The sequence below is a fragment of the Micromys minutus genome (assembly GCF_963924665.1).
Source record: "Micromys minutus genome assembly, chromosome: 29".
Classification (NCBI taxonomy): domain Eukaryota; kingdom Metazoa; phylum Chordata; class Mammalia; order Rodentia; family Muridae; genus Micromys; species Micromys minutus.
Window position 1 is genome coordinate 34,537,136 of NC_137964.1, and position 22,492 is coordinate 34,559,627.

General features: G+C 51.9%; 1 protein-coding gene across 7 annotated transcripts in view; it reads left to right on the forward strand.

The window, feature by feature from the left end:
- SEZ6L (seizure related 6 homolog like) overlaps positions 1 to 22,103 on the forward strand; it is a gene marked incomplete at both ends in the record, with an annotated part of 140,486 nt that extends 118,383 nt beyond the window's left edge. Inside the window, 8 exons of one of the 7 annotated variants that reach the window (XM_080940642.1) lie at positions 4,708 to 4,904; positions 6,976 to 7,170; positions 9,190 to 9,381; positions 15,423 to 15,617; positions 16,968 to 17,000; positions 19,046 to 19,160; positions 19,939 to 20,041; positions 22,074 to 22,103. In XM_080940642.1, the coding sequence (XP_080796768.1) occupies positions 4,708 to 4,904; positions 6,976 to 7,170; positions 9,190 to 9,381; positions 15,423 to 15,617; positions 16,968 to 17,000; positions 19,046 to 19,160; positions 19,939 to 20,041; positions 22,074 to 22,103 (1,060 nt within the window). The remainder of the gene's footprint in view (positions 1 to 4,707; positions 4,905 to 6,975; positions 7,171 to 9,189; positions 9,382 to 15,422; positions 15,618 to 16,967; positions 17,001 to 19,045; positions 19,161 to 19,938; positions 20,042 to 22,073) is intronic. The other 6 variants (XM_080940643.1, XM_080940644.1, XM_080940646.1 and 3 more) reach the window with 6 other exon arrangements.
- Between the last annotated feature and the right edge of the window lie 389 nt (positions 22,104 to 22,492).

The window sequence follows — 22,492 nt, forward strand, 5'->3', positions numbered from 1 at the left end:
TTGTTGGTATTTAAAGATATTACTGAAATGTATATTAAGGCATATTGCAGGACTCAGTGCCAATGGAGCCAAAACATTATTGAGTGGAGAGAGAAAAATGGGCCTTTTGTCAACAGAGAACAGTTGAAGAAGGTAAAAGGGCTTAGTCCAAAATCCTTCCAGCAGTGTGCTGACTTTGTCAGCATCAACCAGGGTCACACCCGGGCATTCTGCAGTAATCAGAACACTGGGTCTTCAGGTCAGAGCCAGGAAGCTGCCAAGGTCACAAATGAGACGCTGGGCAAAAAAGAAGAACAAAGCCGATGTCATCCTCATCCCAAACCCACTGGACGAGACTTGCATCCATCCAGAATCCTATGACATAGCAGTCAGGTTTTTGTTGTTCATTGTGGGGACACTGTGTGAAGTTGGAAAGCTTGGAGTGCAACAGAAAATAAATGTGTTTCTTGGAAAAGAAGGCATCGAGAAAACTACTGACAGGTTACAGACGTCTGCACACACCCTGCATCATAGATGGTCCAAGCCAGCCCAAAACCTTCAACATCTGAACAGATTTTGATAAGCCTGACTTCAAGAGAAGCATAGTGTGTCTGGAAGATCTGCAGGTTGGGACAGTTCTTACAGGCAAAGTGGAGAATGCCACTCTGTTTGGGGTATTTGTAGATATAGGCGTGGGGAAGGTGGGGCTGATTCCTATCCGATTCATAACAGAAACAAAGCTATCCAAAACAAAGAAAAGGCGGAGCCTGGGCCTGGGCCCTGGAGAAAAAGTGAAAGTGAATGTCCTCAACGTTGACATTCCCGATCTAGGATTTCTCTCGACCTCCTCCGGGTGTCGTGAGTGTTCCCTCATTTCTACACCCAGAAATCGGGAGAGGGGCTCCTGGTACTATCCCGACTTCCCACAGAGGCACGTGGTGCCTTCAGCAGCCACTTTCGGTCTGTATAATTCCTCGTTGACCACACTCTACTGCAGGGGGTACATACCCCCCTGCTACCATCTGCTGCCTTAGACCTGGGTGGGTTGTCTTGCTTATTTGAAATGTGCGGTGTTGTTTAACACATTAAGACCAGCAGTCTTTAATCCTGCCATTTTATTAGCACCTTTACTTATAATTCATAATTTTGTAATCTTTATTTTCCCTTGGCAAACCAAGTAGAAATATACTAGTAAAAGATTATCATGTGTTTATGACCATCAACTGAATAATTTCATTGTGTTCTTCAGAATATATGTATGGACCTCTACAGTAAATGACTGACTGGTGAAAGAAAAGAAAGAAATGTATATGATTCTGGGTGCAGAGGCACCTTTAATCCTATTACTCTGGAGGCAGAGACAGAGCTTTGTGAGTTCAAGGCCAGCCAATAATGAGACCTTGGTTGTCTCAAAACATAACAAAATAAATAAAGTAGAAGAAAAAAGTAGATGAAAGAAAGGTATGTTTTGATGTGTTGATCCTGCCTCTGCTTGTGTGTGTAAGTGTGTGTGTGTGAGTGAGAGAGAGAGAGAGTGTGTGTGTGCATGTGTGTGTAAGTATATGTGAGTGTGTGAGAGTGTGTATATTGTGTGAGTATGTGTAAGTATGAGTGTGTATATGTGAGTTTGAGTGTATATGTGTAAGTGTGTGTGTAAGTGTGTGTGAGTATGTATGTAGGTGTGTGAATGTGTGTGAGTGCATGTGTGTATGTGTGTAAGTGTGTGTATGTGTGTGGGTGTGTGTGAATATGTGTGTATGAGTATTTATATATATGTGAGTGTCCTGCATGTGTGTGAATATGTGTATGAGTATTTGTATGTGTGTTAGTGCCCTGTGTGTGAGTGTGTGTATCTGTGTGTGAATTTATATGTGTAAATGTATGTGTGTGAATGTATATATATATGAGTGGGTATGTGTATGTAAGGGTGTATGTGTGTGTGTGTGTGTGTGAGTGTGTGTGTGTGAGTATCTGTGTGTGAATGTATGTGTGTGAGTATCTGTGTGTGTGAGTATCTGTATGTGTGGATGTATTGTGTGAATGTATATGTGTGAGTGTGTGTGAGTGTGGGTGTATCTGTGTGTGTGGATGTATTGTGTGAATGTATATGTGTAAGTGTGTAAATGTATGTATGTGCACTTAGTCCTACTTTGCATGTTAAAGACTATACTTTTATTCCCTCTCTATACTGTCTTGATTCTGCTTATTTCTCTGCTAGGTCCAATACCCCTCACTCTCCTCTGTAGAGCTGTGTTGGTGACGGGGGACTCTGTGAGCCTGTTCGTACCATTGAAAAGCTTTTCCTTTGCTTTGCTCCCTCAGCTTTGTCAAATGGCTTGTCTAGGCGTAGAAGCCTCGGTTGGCATCTGTGGTCTCTGAACTTGAAGCACCAGGCCACTCTCGGTTGGCATCTGTGGTCTCTGAACTTGAAGCACCAGGCCACTCTGGCTTTTAACGCTCCCACTGAGGAGCCGGTTGTTATTCTGCGTTTCCCTTTGTCTGTGACTTGTGGTTTCTCTCCTGCAGTTTCCAGTACCTTCTCTTTGCTGTGTGTTTTTAGGGCTGTGCTGTGAGAGTTTCTTCTCTGGTCCCATCTATATGATGTCCTGTGTGTTTCTTGTGTCTGATGGAAGAACCTTCTCCTAGTTTGAGAAAGTTTTCTTCTGTGATCCGATTAAAGCCGGATTCTTTGCCATTGCTCTGGGATTCTCCTTCCATAGCTGTAATTCCAAGATCGTATGCTTTCCTGGTGTCCCTGAATTTCCTTTGTATTTCTTTTGAGTGTTTTTGAACTTGTCAGTATTTTGTGGCCTGTCTGATATCTCCACTTTATCTCCCAGTCCAGTTATTCTTTCCACTGGCTTCCATCCCACTTAAAAAGCTCTCTACTGAGTCTAATGAGGTTACAGCTTTTTTCAAACACATCCTGACTTCAGCCTGAGCTCCCGTCAGTATTTTTCTCTCTTTATTCGAGTTTTAAATCCTAAATAGTCTCCACCATTCATCTGTTGTGCTTTCCCGGGGATCACGCTCATGGTTCATCTCTTTAAATTTTTGTTTTGTCCAAATCCTCTGCATTCTCTGAATTTTGTAGCAGTTCTTATAAATTCCATGTCCTGGAATCCATCTAGGGAACTGTCATTGGGGAACTTAGTCTACGGTGGGTTTGTGGGGGGAGGGGGAGTGCGACATACTGTCCTGCCGTTCATATTGTTTGGGTTCTGGGATAAGACCTGGACATACAGACACTCGTGGTTGGTTATGTCTGATTTTTAGACAGCTTCTATGGTGACAAGCTTGGCTTGGGGTTTGGTTGTGGGTTTTTGATTTTGGTTTTTGCTATCACTTGAGCTTGATGGATTTCAGTCAGTCAGACGTGAGGTACCAGTAAGAAACTCCTTTGGTTGCTCAGGGGCACTTTTGGTCTTACAGTTAAGAAGTGACCAAGGAAGCAATGGGACTAGTGGTGGAATCCTTTTAGGCATCGGTACCTGAATTCTGCCAGGGAATATAAGGATGGCACGGGCGGTTTCTGGGGCACACGCCAGGCTAAGCTGGCACATGAAACCAAAGTTAGGCTCAAGACTTGGGGATGGCGTGGACAGGCAAGGGAGCACGGATGCACATCTCATTTCAACCTGGGTTAGAGGCCGGGTGGAGTGTAAGCTTCCTAGGATCTTTGAGACTCACCAGACTCAACCAGTGACAGGAGGTGCGACCTGGGCTACGTTTGAAGCTGGGTGTGGTACGGGTGGACTAACATCAGTGGCGCACCAGACCGAACTGGAGCACAGGAAGTATGACCCTTGCTGGGTCTAGAGGTTGGATACGGTGCCAGGAAACTGGATGAGGAGCACTAGGGTCAGGTGGACTCATCGGGCTAGGCCGGTGTACAGGATGTGCTATCGGGCCGGAGCCTGTAGGTTGGTAAGGGCACAGGAGGGGCTCCTGAAGCTAGCCTGGTGCACAAGATATGAGATGGGCTAGGCCTGGTGATTTCGAAAGGTGCAGACGGGCTAGGGTCAGGCAGACTGAGCAGGCTGAGCTTAGACCGGCCCTGTGTCGTCAGTAACCATCCACCTCGGTCTGGTCTGTCGTCAGTGACCAGGTCTTGCCCTGCAGGTCTTTGCGTCACCCCTTAAGAGGTAGTGATAAGAGGCTGGAACACAGCTCCTGCAGACGTGCTCCCCTCACTGTTCCTCACATAAGGGAGGACTCTGATGATCCTGAGGAATAATGAACGGTCCACCTTTCTCCCGTGAACAGGCAGGCTGTGGGCAGCCAGGCATGGAGAACCACAGTAACCTCAGTCAGGTGACCTCATCACCTTTGCTCAGCACCTTCTGCGTCAAATAAGAAAGACGTGTGGTAGGTTTCCAGCCCGCAGCCCATGCCCGGCACTCCACTGCACCGTCAGTGCTGTTAATGGGATAGTGAAGCCAGCTCATTACTGTGCAGGACTCGCCTTCACAGACCCAGCTGGGGAGAGCCACGCTAAAGGTCTCTTCCAGAACCCATGCGTCTACAGACCTGCCTGTGGTGTTTATGGGAGGGAGCTGTGTGTCCTGGTTCCATTTGTTGTCTAGGCCTTTCCAGCCCTGCTTCCTGGCCTGCAGCCTGACACAGTGCTTGTCTGAAGGGATTCTGTGTCCCTCAAAAGGTGACATGGTGTTTATGCAGACAGACAGTGGTCTCCAGTGACCTCCTCCCTTCTCTCTGCCCATCAAGCCTGAACCTGAGCAACAGTGACATCCTGACTATCTATGATGGCGATGAGGTTGTGCCCCACGTCCTGGGCCAATACTTTGGCAACAGCAGCCCTCAGAAGTTGTATTCCTCCACACCAGACCTCACCATCCAGTTCCACTCGGATCCTGCCGGCCTCATCTTTGGCAAGGGCCAGGGATTTATTATGAACTATATAGGTAGGTATTCCAACCCATCAGTCCTGTTTGTGTAGGGTGGCTTCCCATGGATGTATCTGTGTGGATGCTGAAACTGTTAGTGGGCTGGCATAGTCATCATGTGTGGTTTTAGGAGGGCTGGCTCTCGAGTCATGAGGATTTATGTCCTAGCACCACTGTGGAAGGCTGTGTGTCCTTGTGAGAGTCAGTGAGCCACTCTGAACACTCTTCTCTTGTGTGTAAAGTGGAAATACTGAGTGTCTCAGTCAGGGTTTTACTGCTGTGAGCAGACACCATGACCAAAGCAACTCTTATGAGGATGACATTTGACTGGGGCTGGCTTACAGGTTCAGAGTTTCAGCCCATCATCATCCTGGTGGGAAGCAGGGCAGCATCCAAGCAGGCATGGTGCAGGAGGAGCGGAGAGTTCTACATCTTCATCCCCAGGATGCAGCAGGAGATTGTGAGCTACACTAGGTGGAGCTTGAGCATAGAGATCTCAAAGCCCGCCTTCTCGGTGACACACTTCCTCCAACAAGGCCACACCTCCTCCAAAAAGGCCGAAGTTTCTAAGAGCGCCACTCCCTATGGCCAAGCATTCAAACACACACGTCCATGGAGACCAAACCTATTCAAACCACCACCACAGTGCAACACATTCGATACTTCTGGGCATTTATTTTGCCCAGAGATTGGTCAGACCCTGGTGCTCTCTGGCTGTGAACCTGAAGTTATTAGTTCATATTCCTAGGGCCTGCCAAGGCCTCACAGACCCATAACCAAACACACGGAGACTCATACATCTCTTCAGAGCCATATCTGTGCTAATTAACCATCATGTGGCCGTTGAAGACAGTGAAGCCGAATGTGTGTCTCAAACACGACTGGAACTGTATCTCTTCTTTAAAAGAGAGGAAGGACCAGCTGGGCTCTGGCTTCCATGGATCCCATGAAGGCATACTTTTAATCCTAGCACTCAGGAGACAGATGTGTGTGGATCTCTGAGTTCAAGACCATTCTGGTCTAAATAGTAAGTTCCAGGTCAAACAAGGCTGCATGGTGAGATCCTAGCTTTAAAAGAAAGGAGGTGGGGGTGGGGGGGAGAGAGAAAAAGAGTGAGTGAGAGAGAGAGTGAGAGAGAGAGAGAGAGAGAGAGAGAGAGAGAGAGAGAGAGAGAGACTCATGAAGCCCTGGGTTCTGCCCCAGCACTTCATAAATGACCTTTGCTCTCAGGAAGATAAATATTAGAGATTTAAGGACACCTTCAGATGCACAGTGAATTCAGGCTGACAGAAGCTATGTAAGACTTCCTGAAAGTAGAAGAAAATGAAGAGGAGAGGGAGGAAGGAGGGAGAGAGGAGGGGAATGGAAGAGGAGGGGGAAGGGAGAGGAGGGGAGGGAAGGGGGAGGAGAGGGGAGGGGAGGAGGGGGAGGAGAGGGGGAAGTGGGGGGAGGGAAGGGGGAAGGGAGAAGAGGGGAATAGAAGAGGAGGGAGAGGAAGAGGAGGGGGAGGGGAGGAAGAGGAGGGGAGGGGAGAGGAGGGGAGGGGAGGGAAGGGGGAGGAGAGAGGGAGGGGAGAAACAGCTAGAGACAAGTCAGACACAGACAGAGTTGTCTATCAGAGCAGTCTCCTTGCCTGCAGCAGGGTTAACAAGAGCTTGTGGAGACAGACCATTTGGGTGTCTCCATGCCTCCTTGCTGGGGAAAACAGAATTTCCGTTTTTCTGGTAGCGGCCTCCAGAAACTGAATGTCAAGTGCAGGTGACTCAGCCATGGTCACCCAGGTAGAGAATGGTACCGACAAAGTAAACTCCGAATGTCACTCCTGCCGCAGAGGGGACAGAGTTCTGCACAGGGGTGTGGTAGAGCAGTGCCCACTGAGGGTCAGGCTGCCAGAACTTTCTGTGTGAAGCCATCTGGCCAGAGAAATCCCATGGTTTGACTGTCACCTTGATGACAGGATTTTGTGGCGGTAAAACTGTTGTCTTGCTGCGAATTAACCCTCCACGGTCTCAGGAGTCGGTCATAGGGCACATGACTCTGAGTGTGGAACTGCTCCCCCAAACCTAAGGAAGATGTCTTTATTTTAAAGAGGTGTCACGGAACGACTCCTGCTCAGACTTGCCTGAGATTCAGAATGGCTGGAAAACCACTTCCCACACTGAGCTGATCAGGGGAGCCCGGATCACTTATCAGTGCGACCCCGGCTACGACATCGTGGGGAGCGACACCCTCACCTGCCAGTGGGACCTCAGTTGGAGCAGCGACCCCCCGTTTTGTGAAAAGAGTAAGCCAGCTTTTTTCTCCTGAAGTCACCGGGTAGAAAGCCCCTCCTAAGGGCACATGGTATCAACTGCCTGTTTGAAGTAGGAGCTGGCTTCCTCTCATGAATAGATTTACTGGAACCCCAGGCTCTGGTGCCTCCAACCTAGTGGAAATAAATAAAGTGCATTGGGTGGAGGGTGATGGGGGCAGAGGGGACTGTGGCAAATGATAGAGTACCCCAGCCTGTGTGGAAGCCACGTTGACTCTTTAAGCCAAACCCATCCTGTTCCAGCTTTACCTCCCTCCATCTGCAACAGCCTCCTTCCTGCTGAGTCCAGGGTGCTACCCCAGGAGTACAGGGCCAGCCATGAGGAGTAGCCATGCCCCCTGTTCTGAAAGGGGGATAAGAAAGGAGGTGCTGCTGGCTTCTTCCGATGTCCTCCAAGGGAAGTTGCTGAGCTGAGCCTGCAAGAGGCCTCTTCTCCCATCATCAAAGTCCCAGCCCCAGCCCTGTTGTCAGGGTGATGGTTTGGTACTCCCGTTTCACAAGATCAGAACCAGAACAGCTCGATAATGGCTCCTGTTGGCTGAGGATGGGGGTGGGGGACGGACAGGGAAGGAACTGGGGCACATAAGGAAAAAGACAGCAACCAGGCACCACGGGGAACTCCACTGAAGAGCCACAGTCAGACACACGCATGTGCGGTGCCTGAAGCACCTGGCACACTCAGTCAGACACAGGCAGGCAGGTGATGAGTGGATGGATGGACAGATAGACAAGCAGACAGGTGGACAGATAGGCAGATGGGCCGATAGGTACAGATGGATCAGGTCTGTGAATCAGATGGTTACTGACATTTCCTATGTAGGGATTTCTCTGTGTCTCTCTATATATGGGTGTACACTTATATCTGTGTGTGTATCTGTGTATGTGTGCCCATGTGCATGTGTGGAATCCTAAACATTTATGCAGATATACAATGTGTATGATACACACACACACACAAAATAATGCATATCTATATGTGGCCTATAACCTGTCTGTCTATATCTACCTAAAACTATATCTAGATGGATGGGTGGACAGACGGACGGACTGATACACAGACAGATAGGGATGGGTGGCTAGACAGACTGACGGCTTCGGGTAGAAATAGCTGCGGGTAGATTCTGCACACAAGGGACTCGTGAAGGGATGTGCAAGCACCGGCCGTCGGTGGCGGCTGACTAGGACGGTGGGCGCTGTTCACATCAGTCAGGTGTCCGCTTCCTTCCTTTTTAATTAGTTTGCTGTTTCCCTTTTATCTGTATTGATTTTTTAATTAAACTGCGATTGATGCTTGTTTTCTAGTGTCAGGCATCACGCAGGGAACAGGGGCAGCTCTCGCTCGGTTCTTCCCACTCTGGACGTTGCTCAGGATTTCATGGAATGGAAGCTCAAACTGAGAGCTCCCCCTTCCATCGTGCTCCCCACACATGCTCCCCTCTTCCATGCCCCCACCATGCCCACCCTCTTCACCGTGCTCCCTGCACTCACCCGCCTTACCATGTTTCCCACCCATGCTCACCCTCTTCACAGAGCTCCCAGTGCTCACCCTCCTCACAGTGCTCCTCATGCTCACCCCCTTACCATGCTCCCCACCCATGCTCACCCTCCTCACAGTGCTCCCAGTACTCACCCTCCTCACTGTGCTTCCCGTGCTCACCCTCCTCACTGTGCTCCCCGTGCTCACCCTCCTCACAGTGCTCCCAGTGCTCACCCTCCTTACCGTGCTCCCCACCCATGCTCACCCTCCTCAGTGATGACATATACTTACCGTAGAAGTAGGCTCAAGACCTAGTGAAAAGTCTTGGGACACATTCAGGAATAGCATTCTGGTCTCTTCCCACCTGACCTGTTCACCAGTCACCTCTGTGTATCTGTGTGCCTTGTCCTCAAAGGGCCAGGGCTGACTTGGGAAGCTTTCTACAGGAGAAGCTCCTCATGTAAATCTTGGTGACCTGTGTGTCACCGTGTGTCCATGTCCTTTTCTCTCGGTAGTTATGTACTGTACCGACCCCGGGGAGGTGGAGCACTCCACCCGCCTCATCTCAGACCCTGTGCTGCTAGTGGGCACCACCATCCAGTACACCTGTAGCCCTGGGTTTGTGCTTGAAGGGAGCTCGCTTCTCACCTGCTACAGCCGCGAGACGGGAACTCCCATCTGGACATCTCGCCTGCCCCACTGTGTCTGTGAGTCTGTGTTCAATACGGGGTCATTGTTTCAGGCTTTCCTTCCTGCTACGGAGGAGAAAGGCCTGGGGTGGGGAGGCATCGCAGTATCAGCCTCTGGCCTGCACACACACACACACACACAGTCATGCGTGAATGCAGTCACACACATGTAGGCCCACAGGATGCCAGCTCGCTAATGCCTGCAGGACATGTAAAAAGAGAGGGAGGGAGAAAGAGAGAGAGAGAGAGAGAGAGAGAGAGAGAGAGAGAGAGAGAGAAAGAGAGCTCTCGCACACAAAGGAAAGATTCTAAAGTCAGGTATGGAGCATGTCTGTTTGGGGAAACTGAGGCAGAAAGCCCAAGAGTTCACAAGTTTATATTCAGGCTGAGCTTTACAGGGAGAGCTTATCTGAGATAGAGAGGAGGGCAGTGGCAAGATTCAGAAAGGCCTTAGCCACCAGCTAGTTAACACTAGTTAGCAGTGGGTTAACAGCCCCAGGAGTCCTACTCAGCAGTTGTGCCCACAACAACCACTGGCCAAGGCAGTGAGAGGAGAGAAGAGAGCATCACACACCACCGAGGTTTGTTTAAAACAGCTGTGATCCCAGTACCAAGTCTGGGTGTCTCACAACTGCCTAGAACTCCAGCCCCAAGGATCTGATTTGAGACACACGGACAAAACACACCTGAGCCTCAGGCGTCTGAGGGAGAACGGAGCCCTGGCAGCGGAAAGCTGGTGACCTTGGCTGCCCCTCCAGGGGGGAACACATTCTGTGACCGGTTACCCAGGCCTGGCCACTGACAATCCCAGCAGCAAGCAGCCCCACCCTCGCCTTGAGCCTCAACTCCTCTGCTCCGTAAGGAAAGCATCCGAGGTGTGTCATTTATGCCAGAGGAGAGAGAGCAGTCACGGTGAAGATGTCTTCTCTCCTTGGCTTGTGACCAAGCTCCTGCTTGTGTAGGACTTGTGCAAATTACAGAAAGCTGAGGTTCACAGGGAGTAGTAGCCTGTGTAACTATAACTAGACAGTTGAGGCAGACTAGTTTAGACAGAGAAAGAGTTCACAGAGCCCCACCGTCCCAGGTCTGTAGTCTTTAGTGCTGGGCAGTTGATGTGATGTCCATCTTGGTCAGAGTCTGTGGCAAAGCAGAGAGCTGGGACCAGGGTCTCTTTAAAGGAACCAGATGACTCCAGGGCCTCCACTAGGCCCCATCTCCCACAGTGTCACCCTTAGGAACAATCCTCAACACAGCCCTCTGAGGAAACTCAAAACCAGAGGTAGGGCAGCCTCCAGAACCCAAAGCATAAGCTCGGGGCTCTCCCAGACCAGAGACACCCGAGTTCTCAGAAGCCACACTCTTGCAGCCAATGCTGCAGAGACCCAGGTGGAGGATGGGCCAAGCCGACTGTCTCTGAAGACAACAGGCCATGAAAGCCCCAAGATCCTCAAACCTAGAGCTCCCTCCACTGGGTCCAAAGTTCCTGGAAATCTCAGTGTCGGCTGCAGGACTGAGTGGGGCCAGCTTCCCTGACACCCACACTAATGAACTCACAAGTCACAGCAGGTGTCAGGACACTAGAGGCTCAGGGTGAGCCTGAAGAAGCCGGGGGTGAAGGATAGAGCAGCCTCAGTGGAGGAGGGGAGAGCCAGAGTATCACCAGGCTGGGATTTAAGTTTGGCCATTTTTCCTTGTGCAACTCTGGCCAAATGAGTTGCCCGGGTCTCAGTTTACTCGTCTGTGAAATGGCAATACCGCAAGTTGTTGTCCGTGGACGCCAACTTCCCACAACGCCCGTCTCCACTGGCTGACAACCAAGCAACTGCGGCAGGTGACCGAGTGGTCCTTTGCCACGGATAAGAAGGGAGGAAGGCAGTTGGATCTGTCTCTCGGGGTCACTGAAAGACCCTATAAAGACACGATTTCTGAGCCAGCTATGGTGGTTTACACCTATAATCCCAACACTGCTGAAGCAGGAGGATCGCAAGTTCAAGGCCAGCCTGAGCTGCGTAGTTGCAAACCGACAAAACTGGCTGCAGCTGCTACTGGAGGAGATCCAGTCATGACTCCTGGGCCCTCGGAGGCTTAGGGTTGGTTGTCATCTATTGCGAATGAACATTTAAATATTTGAGCCGTGAACTAAGTGACATGTGAACCCATTACTCATACTGTGATGTCACCTCTTGGTGGCTGTGTTTGCAGCCACCTAGGGGACACGCCTCTGTACGTGTGCAGGGTTTCCAAAGAGAAGATGCTTCCACTGTGAACCCTGGATGTGGGTGGTATCCGGTGGGCAATGAACTGTGAGCCCGAATAGACCCTTCCCTTCCTGAACAGCTTGGGTGAAGGGTTGCATCACAGCAACCAAAGCGCAAGCAACGCGTCACAATGAACCGGACGTTTCAAAACAGCATCCTGCAGTCCCAACATGTGGGGTGGTGCGGCACCAGCGTTGTGGAATCGTTCGATAGATCTAGATCAGTCAAGTATATAGAATCAGAGGATTATAGAGACATCTTCTGGGTGACACTGCCATCTGCTGGTCACTTCTGGTACTACAGGGTACTGTAGGGATTGCAGGAGGCTTTGAAGGCACCCCCCTCTGTTCTAGGAAGAACACCTGTTCTAGAAGCACCACTGAACCCTGGGAGAACTGAACAGAAACCGGCTCACAGCCTGCACTCCACTGTCCTGGCACAGTTGGGTACAAGTCGGCTGTCTACCAGGCCAAGCAAAGAAACCAGGGAGCAAACGCAGCCCTGATTTTCAGAGCGGTGTGCACACCTGGTGGTGTCCACAGGCCTCAGGCAGGCAGAGCCTGAAGAACTATCTCCATTTCGATGGTAGTCACTTGCCTCGTCTGACTAAGCAATGCAGAAAGATGAAAACCACCATTTAAACTGGGTATCACAGCACACAGGTCTCCTCTCCTCCCTGGGGTGGGGCAGAAGCTCAAGGCTGCCTTGGGCTACAGAGTAAAGAACCTGTCTTTAAAAGCAAAGGCTGGGATGTAACCCACTGGTTTTCCACCCTGGGTCTCCCACAGTGTTTGCTAAGACTCAGAAAATAAACTAAAAGTTTAAAAGCGCTCCTTGTCGCAGGCCCGGGAACACTCTTCAGGGTTTCAAAACCTCTTGTCAGTGTCTTGAGTCCCAACCGTGGGTGTGTACTGCAAGATGTCCTGAAGATTTCCCAGGGCCGACTTAAGGGAGGCCTGGTGACATGATTGAGGACTTGGCTGTGTGCACAGACAATGGTAACCTTGAAGTCTATGGATGACTTCCGCTGCACCAGTCAGCAGCATCGGCTGAGCACGGACCTCCTGAGCCGCTGGGCTCCCCTGGGGAGCTGGTTGGAAGCAGAAGGAGGTTCTCCCTGCACCCCACCATTTGTATGAACCCCACACACACTTGTGTGTCTGTGGATTCATGAGAACACATAGTGTACAGGATCTCAAGGGCAGGACATTGAGTGACCACCCCAGTTTCTTCAAAGGTCCCACAGCGGGATGAGGCTCTAGGAAACAGGAAAGAAATCCTGCTGGAACTTGCCTATACTATCCTATCCTCTGAGAGAGGCTTCCAACTATATGGTGGCCAGGAAGGTACCTTTCTGCCAGCTGACCTCTGGGCAGGCTGCATATCAAGTATGGGGGAGAGGGGAGAAATGGGGGCTTTAACAACTTCTAAAGGCTTTTGTCTTGGTTTAAAGATAATCACTCCAATGTCAAGGGTGGGAGCCAGCATCCACCAACCGACCCGTTCCAGATGAAAGCCCCGGTTCTTCCCGGCACTGATGGCTGTTGCTGATATACCTTTGTCCATTCATTCATTTCCTCTCTGGGAAACTGAGACTCTGGACCACCTACAGGTCTGGGCAAGCATTGGCCATGAGACAATAGGGCTGACAGGGTCTGTTGGCTAAGCAGCATACCAGCTGCCCAGACCCCGCAGGCCACTGCCATCTGACCACCAGCCTAGCCAGTAGTAGTGCTGCCTCCAAAGAAGCAGAGATACAGCCTTGGCATGACGGGTCCTGACTCCTGACACCTCAGAGTCACTAGGGGCTCATCTACATTGTACAAAATAAGAGCCAACACCATTTGAGGCTCTGGCTGTAGGCCACGAGTCTGGGGTCCTTGCGGCAGGGCCTTGACGAGGAGGGCAGAGAGAGGGGGAGGGCCTTCAGTAAGTCTCAGGGGCCTGGCCATGCTTAGGGCGTGGTCCCAGAGCTTGCCTGAGACAAAAGGAGGATGTTAACCCAGAGGGGGGGAGGGAAGGAGGAGGAGAGAGAGAGGAGAGGGAGAGGAGGGGCGAGGGCAGGGAGGGAGGGGAGAGGGCAGACAGAGAGGGTCCCTTGCTTAGCAAGGCGCATGTGTTTGGTGGAAGCAGACATAGTCGCAGAGGAGAGAAGATGAAGTGGTCCTGGGGGACAGTTGGGAGCAGTTGTCAAACGCCTCCGGTTCCCGTGGGTCTAGGCCACTTCCTCTGAGTCCCCAGGGTTACACCAGAAAAACAGATGGAAGGCAGGGAAGCCTAGACCACAGGTTTTCCTCGGGTCCCTTCTTTCCTGCTCACCTGGGAGCACCTAAGAGCTGCTGCAGAAACTCTCATCTTTCTGAGTGGCCGGCAGCCGGCCCAGGAAGTGATGCTAAAAGCCAGGGCTCTTCTCAAACCAGCGTGAGGACCCCCAGGAGGGGCTCCGATAGAGAGATGCCGGGACCTGTGTGCATCGTTCGTAGGAATTATAGCATGAAGTGCCTGACCCTCAGAAATCAAAACTGGGGCTGCCCTGGGACCCAGTGCTTGTTTTTCTGAGTGTCTACCCCAAAGAACAAGAAGTAGGACTCAGCAGGATTTGCATCCGCACCCCAACAGTGTTTACATTAACCTAACAGTGGAGGTGAGCCACGTGTGAAATCAGGACACAGGAAATGGTCTGCTCATCCACAGAATACTATTCGGCCTTTCAAACAGAAGCCCTAGCCAGGCCTGGGGTGGCGCATGCCGTTAATCCCAGCCCTCAGGAAGTAGAGGCAGGAGGATGTCTGAGTCCAGCCTGGCCCACAGAGTGAGTTCCTGGACAGCCAGGGCTACACAGAGAAACGCCGTCTCAAACACACACACACACACGAAAAAGAAAAAACACGTGTTTATGATACAAGGCAGGAGCCTCGAGGATCTTGCGCTGGATGAAATGAGCTGCTCACCTAGAGAACCGTCACACCTGTTTGAGTTCGCCAAGACCAAGCTGGGGTACCAGAGATGGACCTTAACGCTAGTGGCCCCAGCAAGGGGCACCGGGTCCTAGTGGTCGACTGTTCACTGCTAAGTGGGTAAACCTTGCGAGGATTTTACCACAGTTTAAAATCTTGTAACTGTTTGAGGATTTGTGGCGCTTCGCGTGGAGCGGTGCTTCCTAGCAAATGGCTCACCCAGCGAGTTCCATCTTTAGGTCAACCTCTGCCCGGACTTGGCGTCTGCAGTACCCAAGAGCAGCCACCAGGGGGAGGCGTGAGCCTGTTGGTTGCAGCCACTTGGCTTCTGGCTCCGCAGGCAATTGACTCGGATTACGCGTTTTACTGAGCGGGCACTGCTGAACGGAGGGAGGAAACACTAGACAGTTTGTGGCAGGTGGCGTCGGGGAAGGATTCCTGGAGGAGGAATGGGTGGTGAGACTAGATCGGAATGCGCAGGACGGGCTCTGGAGGAGTGGACAGTTTTTTTAATCGACAGTCAATCGCCACCACCATCCCCATCCCTTACTGAGCGCCCTCCACAGGACGAGGACTCTTACACCCAGGCCCTTGTGGGGTCCTGCAGCCGATTTCCCATTTGCTAAAGGGAAAAACCAGGAGAGTAGAAAAGGTTGTAATGCTTTCTGGAGATCACACAGCTAGTAAAAATAGAAGGAGCTAGATTTTATTTTTATTTTTTTATCCAAGTTCCACAACCCTATTTGTTCTTTGATGCTCACGGGTCAGAGTGAGGATGCTGCCGGGTGGGCTATGTCACCCAGAGACTGGGACTGTCTCAGAGTCATGTCTGGCTTCATTTCAGCTGAGGAGTCCCTGGCATGTGACAACCCAGGGCTGCCTGAGAACGGGTACCAGATCCTGTATAAGCGGTTGTACCTGCCTGGAGAGTCCCTAACCTTCATGTGCTATGAGGGCTTTGAGCTCATGGGCGAAGTGACCATCCGATGCATTCTGGGACAGCCGTCCCATTGGAGTGGGCCCCTGCCTATCTGTAAAGGTAAAGAGACCCAAGGAGCCAGGGTGAGGGCTGGCTCCCGGGAAAGCTGAGCTTGTTTTAGGGGTGGGTTTCACAGAATCCAAATCCAGTGGGTGCCTGACCAGTCTGGTTTCTTTATTTTTTCATATGTGTTTCTTGAGACAGGGTCTCATGTAACCCACACTGGCCTTGATCCATCCTGTTTCTACCTCCCAAGTGCTGGGGTCCCAGGTGTGCACCACCAGCTAATTCTTGATTCCTATTTTTGTTACTGTAACGAAGGATGGATACTTTATGAAGAAGTCTGTTTGGTTCAGGGTTGTGGCATTTAAGGCAAGACACTGCACTTCTGGGTGATGTGTGACGCCTGCTAACACAGCAGGGCCATCCCACAGTGGGACAGAGAGGACATGCCAGCCAGCTCTTACAGAACCACTGAATCCCAGCTATGGCCCTTTGAAACAACATCAATCTATAAATCAGGACACTAATTCTCCAGCTAGCTTCTCAGCAGGGGGTGTCCCTGCTCTGTAGTGACTTCAATTAGTCTAAATCTAATCAGGAGTCCAGAGACCTGCAGAGTGTGCCCGCAGCGTGGCCGGCTGTGCCTTCGGTGTAGTCTCTCCCTTAAGCCTTCATTTCCACGATCTGTGTCCAGAAGGCCCTGATGGGGACAGCTCAGTGCTTGGCCAGCAGGGTGTCTTTGGCGATGGGGCATGGGTTATAATCCGTGGTACCTTGAGTTTCAGGGTTTTATAAGAAATACAAGTTTATGAAAATAATTTATATAGAATACTGATCCCAGTCAGTAAATATGGGAGGTATCTGTATCAGGGTCTTGAATTACACATCCTTAGAAACAATGTAAAAAAGGACCCCATGAAAATATTATATAGTTAGAGGCGGTGCCCTACCCCCACGTGAACGGCAGTGAACGTTCAAGGTCAGCACGAGAGGCTGTCTCAAAAAAGCAAAGCAAAACCTTAAGAGCTGTGAGAGGCTAAAGTTACAGGTTAGAATCCCGAGTTCCCAGCTTAGAAGCAGGGTGACCTCCGAGACCTCTCTGCACTTCTCTGAACCCATTTGCTCTCCTGTAAAACCATGACAATGAACCGTCACGTGCAGGAGATTGGCAAGGGTGGGCAGGGATGCACGGGCTCTTGGCGCGATACAGAACGCGTGGCAAATGCCATCACCGTCCATGACACTTCGGCTGCTCGCCATCTCGTTCCTCTCCATGTCTTGGGAGGTACCAATGAGGAGCTGTTTATGGGCACCACGCTGACACCGCACCCCCGGGGCCCAACAACCTCTGCTTGTGCAAACGGTGAATTCCCTCGGCATTGACCCTGCTTCCTGCTTCTGTTGCAGTTAACCAAGACAGTTTCGAACACGCGTTGGAAGGTGAGTCTTACTCTATCTTGTAAGTTCTAATATATCAGGCAGCTGTGCCGATAGCTTTTCCCAGGGCCTCCTGATGCCACTACGAGGGCTGGAGAAAGGGAAAGACCGTTAAGAGGGCCCACTGCTCTGCAGAGGACCAAAGTTTTGTCCCCTGTGCCCATGTTAGGCAGCTCACAACCACCTGTGGCTCCAGCTCCAGGGACCCAACGCCCTCTTCTGGCTTCTGTGGGCAGCCGCACACATCACACTCAGAGGAGGGGGGAGAGGGAGAGGGGGGGAGGGAGAGAGAGGAGAAGGAGGAAGAAGAAGCAATACTAAAAGCAAGGATAAATGATAAATAAAAGCAGATATAAACAACAAAGAAAATAATAAAACTTAATTTATGTCCCTAAGTGGAACCTAAAGAGATTTGACAGTGACCCTGAAGCCAGCGGAGCCTAAGAGGCCCCACCATGCCGAGCATCTTCCAATGCACTGGTGCTGCCTCACATCCTGGGCAGAGCATCCTCATGGCTGCAGAGGGAAAGGCTGCTAAGAGCCTCCCTCCCTCTGGCTCCACTCCCCGGCACAGTCACATCTCCTCGGGGTGTGGCTTGTTCTTGTGGACAGGTTACAACCGATAGCCAGGGTTCTCTCATATTTGAGATTCCTTCCTTCAGTTCTTGTCTTAGCCATGACAAGCTGGTGAAGGCAGCTTAGGGGAGGAAGGGTGGATGTGGCTCACAGGCCCAGGGTACAACCTGTCATGGAGGGGAAGCAATGGCAACAGGACCCCGAGGCAGCTGCTCACACCACAGCCACAGTCAGGAAGCAGAGATGGACGCCGGTGCTCAGCTGTCTCCTTTGTATCTGGTCAGGGACCCCAGCCTGTGGTATGGAGCTGCCCGTATCTAGGGTGGGTCTCCCTCCCACATGGACCTTTCCAGATATCTCGTAAACACACCCAGAGTTGTGTCTCCTAGGGGATTCCGGAACCAGTCGGGATGACAGTGTAGAGGAACAGTCGCACACAGGAAATGGCCTGCCTTCTGCACCACGTCTAGTCAGCCCAGTGCAGGACGGTGGCCTGTTCATCTCCTCTAGGAGAAGCCGGAACCAGTCCGATGGCTGTCCCGTTGTCTCTAACACCGTTAATGTAGTTCTGACAACGTACAGCACATACCTGTGAAGTACGGGTCCTCGGCTGATGTCCCCCTGGCAGGTGCATGTTAGTCAGGGGACAAAGATAAGTCTCGGAGGGTAGTAGGTCAGCCATTCATCTTAGGAAGCAGCCTGCCCCCACGTCCGTCCCTGTGCCGGGAGTCCCCCGGCTGCCTTTTGCCATGCAGGGCCCTGTGCTCGGGGGAGGGGGGCCGTATAAACAAAGCCAGGGTACCGGGTGTGTGCGTTCATTGTGGGGGTGGAGGTGATTATTTTCACCCATGTAGGAAGTGGCTAATGGGTTAGAGGTGGAGGGGTCGCTGAGCTTTGTGAGACTTGGCCACAGAGGGGCTCAAGTTTCCAGAACCGATGTGGGAGAGGAAGACCCACCCTCAAACTGTGCTGGAAAATTGCTGCTAGGTCCCAAAATATCTGCCATGATCTCTGCAGTTGCCACATGCGTTGGGGGGAGGGGGCAGCAGGAAGCTGGGCAGTTGTCTACACTGCCCCAAGCCACCCCTGGGTGCATCTCACAGGCAAGCTCTAGAAGGGATCCCCAGTGTGGTGCAGCTGCTCACAGAAGTCTCCAGAGAACACGGCAAGATTGTTCTAGAACTTTGTCCAAGCCACCCCCCTGAATTGAGTTTTAACCAGATTTCTGCTTTCCAATGGGCTTAGAATGAACAGGGTTCAAACTGGTTCTCAGCCACCCTTTGGTCCCCACAGGTGACTCTGAGCTCCTTAGTAAGGGCCAGCGACCCAGCCTCTGCTCTCTGTCCCTCCCGGGCCCTCCAGTGTCTAAGGCTGTGGGATGTCAGCTAGGGAGGGGCGCTCACTGAGAACCAGATTCCTCGTGGGTGTGGGGCTCGTGGGAAACAAAGAAGCTCAGTGGCTTGTGTGCTCAGTAGCAGAAGCGGCAGCAGAGTCATCACTGGAAGGCGGGAACATGGCGCTGGCCATCTTCATTCCGGTCCTTCTCATCTCCTTGCTCCTGGGAGGAGCCTACATCTACGTCACGAGGTAGGCGGGGCCTCAGCATCTCCACCTGCCGCCCGCTCGGATGCTGTAGCCTGTGTGATGTGAGAGCATCTTGGTACCTCCAGGTTCCCCTGTGGCCTCCCCGGGGGCAGTCATCCCTCTGTTCACTTAGAAAATGCAAGTGATGTCCCAGGGCTTGACCCCGGGTACTGAAGGTCGCAGCAGTTGTCCTCGAAGGACAAAAAGCCATGTCTAGAACGGTCACAGACACATTTACCGCACGGTTTCAGAGCCACTGCCATGTGCCCGCAGCCTCTGGGCTCTGGGAACATCATAGTGAGAAAAACAGACCCGGGAGGGGGTAGCCGATCTCCAGAGCACAGGAGGAAAGCAAGTACTGAGAGTCGATAAACAGAAGCCTCGAGTAGAGGTTATATGCTCTGGTGGCGTGGGTGAGAGAGACCACGCTGAGTATCGCTTTTGGGCGGGCTTCAAACTTGTAGTGAGTGACTTGGGAGGCTGGCGGGCGGAGAAAGGACTGTGAGCATGTGAGTTGCCCTCGTAGACCTCACCCCTGCCTTCCACAGCGCAGTGTGTGTTGGGGCGCCATCCAGGGAGATGGGTTAGAAAGACTCATAAAGCACTTCACAACTCAAAGCAAGAGAGAGGTGGCGAGGCTGGCTTGCTGCAGCCCTATGGGGTCGAGAGCGGAGAGCACTTGCCCTCAACGGGACCCCGCCCACTCAGGACTGTGTTCAGGCACCGTTCCCCTGGGCAGCAGGGCAGGGGTGCAGCTTCAGCTCTGTTGTCTGTCCCGAAGGTGCCGACAGTACTCCAGCCTCCGCCTGCCCCTCATGTACTCCCACCCCTACAGCCAGATCACCGTGGAAACTGAGTTCGACAACCCCATCTACGAGACTGGGGTAAGTTGTCCTGCTGCTCTTCTGGGGGGCCTCCCCTGGCCCCACAGCGTGGCCGGCCGTGCTGGGAGAAGCCAGCTCTGCTTGTCCGTGATTAGAACCCAGCTTGGAGCATCCCGGTACAGCTGTCCTGTCTAGCCGAGCTCCACTCCTTAAAAGCAGCAGCGTGGATCTTTCCGTGCCCTGCGGTCAGGCTCCCGGGGACATCAGGAGATGGCACAGACGCTACAGCCGTGCCTCGCTTACAGACAAACACGTGATCTGGGAGAGCGTGTGCTCTTGACCGCCCCGTCAGAAAAACCTCACAAACCTCTTCCATGCACATGAGTGGCCAGTCACTCTTTGGCGCCTCTGGGTGCATCAGGAGTTAAGCTGGAGGTGAAGGGTGGGTTGCTGGCCTCAGGTGATAGTGAGTCTGCTCCTTCTGCGGCTAGGATGAGCAGTTGGAATGCAGAGAACGTGTTCAGGCAGCAACAGCAGGAGCTCCCTGTCGTCCTCTTCCACCTTTGCACATCTGTCTGGCATTGGGCTTATGCCCGGCAGGTGTCATAGCCTGGCTATAGACTTCAGAATGCTACAGAGGGTGGCTATGTCCTTACTAGGCAGTGGGGCCCCTCCAGCTCTCTCAGAAGCTTCCAGCATCGCCAGGAACTGCAGTTGGTTGTAAAGCTGCTACAGGTATAGTCTCATTCCAGTGACCAGAAAAGCCTGGCAGAGCACACAGACATCCTCAGTGGTGTGGGATTTACCACGCGATGGGCCCTCAGACTCTGCTCGTGACTCAAGAGAACATGGAGGTCCAGCAAGATAAAAGCAGCTCAGACCGGACTACACAGGCTTGACTTAACATCCTGAGCCCTCCTTCCTCCCTGAACCTCGCTAAGATCTGTCCATAGTTATGATCAGTTATCACCTGAAGGACCACAAAAAGCTAGCAGGTTCTGTGGCTGCATGGTGGGGACGTTGGGAGGAGTTACTAAAACTAAGATGTAGATAAGGTTGCACGTTAGAGGATGTCAGGCAGAGGGGGCTTGTGAAAGGGTCTGAGGTGAAAATGGGGAGTGGGGCCTCCACACTGATCTGCCACCATCTCCTGCTTTGACCTCCCGTGTGGACCTCCTGATATATGAACACTGCTTCGGGGCTCACAAGGCACAGCCAAGGGTTTACCAAGGCTTGGCCAGGGAAGGATTCACACCACTCTTGCTCACCGCACCATTGTGGTTTCTTGGACACGGAGACTTGTGGGTAGTAGGAAAAAGAGGCAGTTTACCAACAGAAGTGAATGAACTTGAACGTAGGCCAGAGTTGGGTTGGCCAGGGGCCTGTGACCTCTGATGGGACCCTCGGGAGTTGTAGAAGTTACAAGTTGAATCTAAAGAAGAGAGTGGAGTTTCAGTCACCTAAGCTTGGCTTTTTCCACATCTTGATGCTTCTGGAAGTTCCTTCCCCATTCTCCTACCTACCCAGGCCTGACCTTTCTGCCCATGGTACTTCCCATCCGTCAAAAAGTGTTGCTATGACCGTGGCTGTGTTAGCCTCAGGGGGAGTGACTATAGCACTTGCAAGGTGAAGCCTGTGACTTCATTGGCTCCTACCCCTCATCCCTGGTTCCAGCTCAGAGAGCAGTGAAGAAGGGGACCAGGCACAGTGACATGGTCCTTATTCTCTTCTCAGATCAGAGGTGAAGGTCCAGCTGGTAGCCACGGAATTCAAAGGAAGGATTCGTATTGGCTGGGGAGGTTCCTGTCACCTAAGAATCAGAGCATATCCTGAGGCAATGGGAAATGCTAGTAGCATCTGAGGGTTGGGGTTCCCAGAGGACCAGCTATGTTAGCTCTACTCCCCACCACCCCCGTCTTTTCAATCCCTATGGTCACAGTGTTGGCAGGAGATCAGACCCCAGAAGATGACATAGCACATCCACACACCTGTAATAGAATCACCCCAGGCCCCAAGCCAGGGACATGGGGAAGCCTTGGGACGTCACTGTACCACTCAGGGCTTAACCCATCTGTGTCACTCTGTCTGGCAGGAAACGAGAGAGTACGAAGTTTCCATCTAACAAGAGCTTCCCTGGAAAGGGGGACTTCAGAGACAGACATACAGACATGAACTGTCAGGACCTCCTGGGACATTCATCAGAGACCCTGTGACATTGGGTTGCAGCCCTGCTGGCCGCCATCTTTCAGCTACACTGTTTCTTTGCTGTACTTAATTCTATTTAAAATTGAAGGCATTGACACCGGGTGAGTTTGCTACATTGTGGCTGCAGCCAAGGGCACGTGACAGCCTCCATTCCTAAGGCGAGCAGCAGGTCAAGTTGGATCAGCAGTGCCAGGTTTGGGCTGCAGTGTCCCGCATGGCAACACATCACAGTGTACTCGGTACAAATGAAAGCCCTGGGGTTGTCGGAGTGCGTCTTGCCTGGGGTTGCCTTGGAGTGGAATTTAA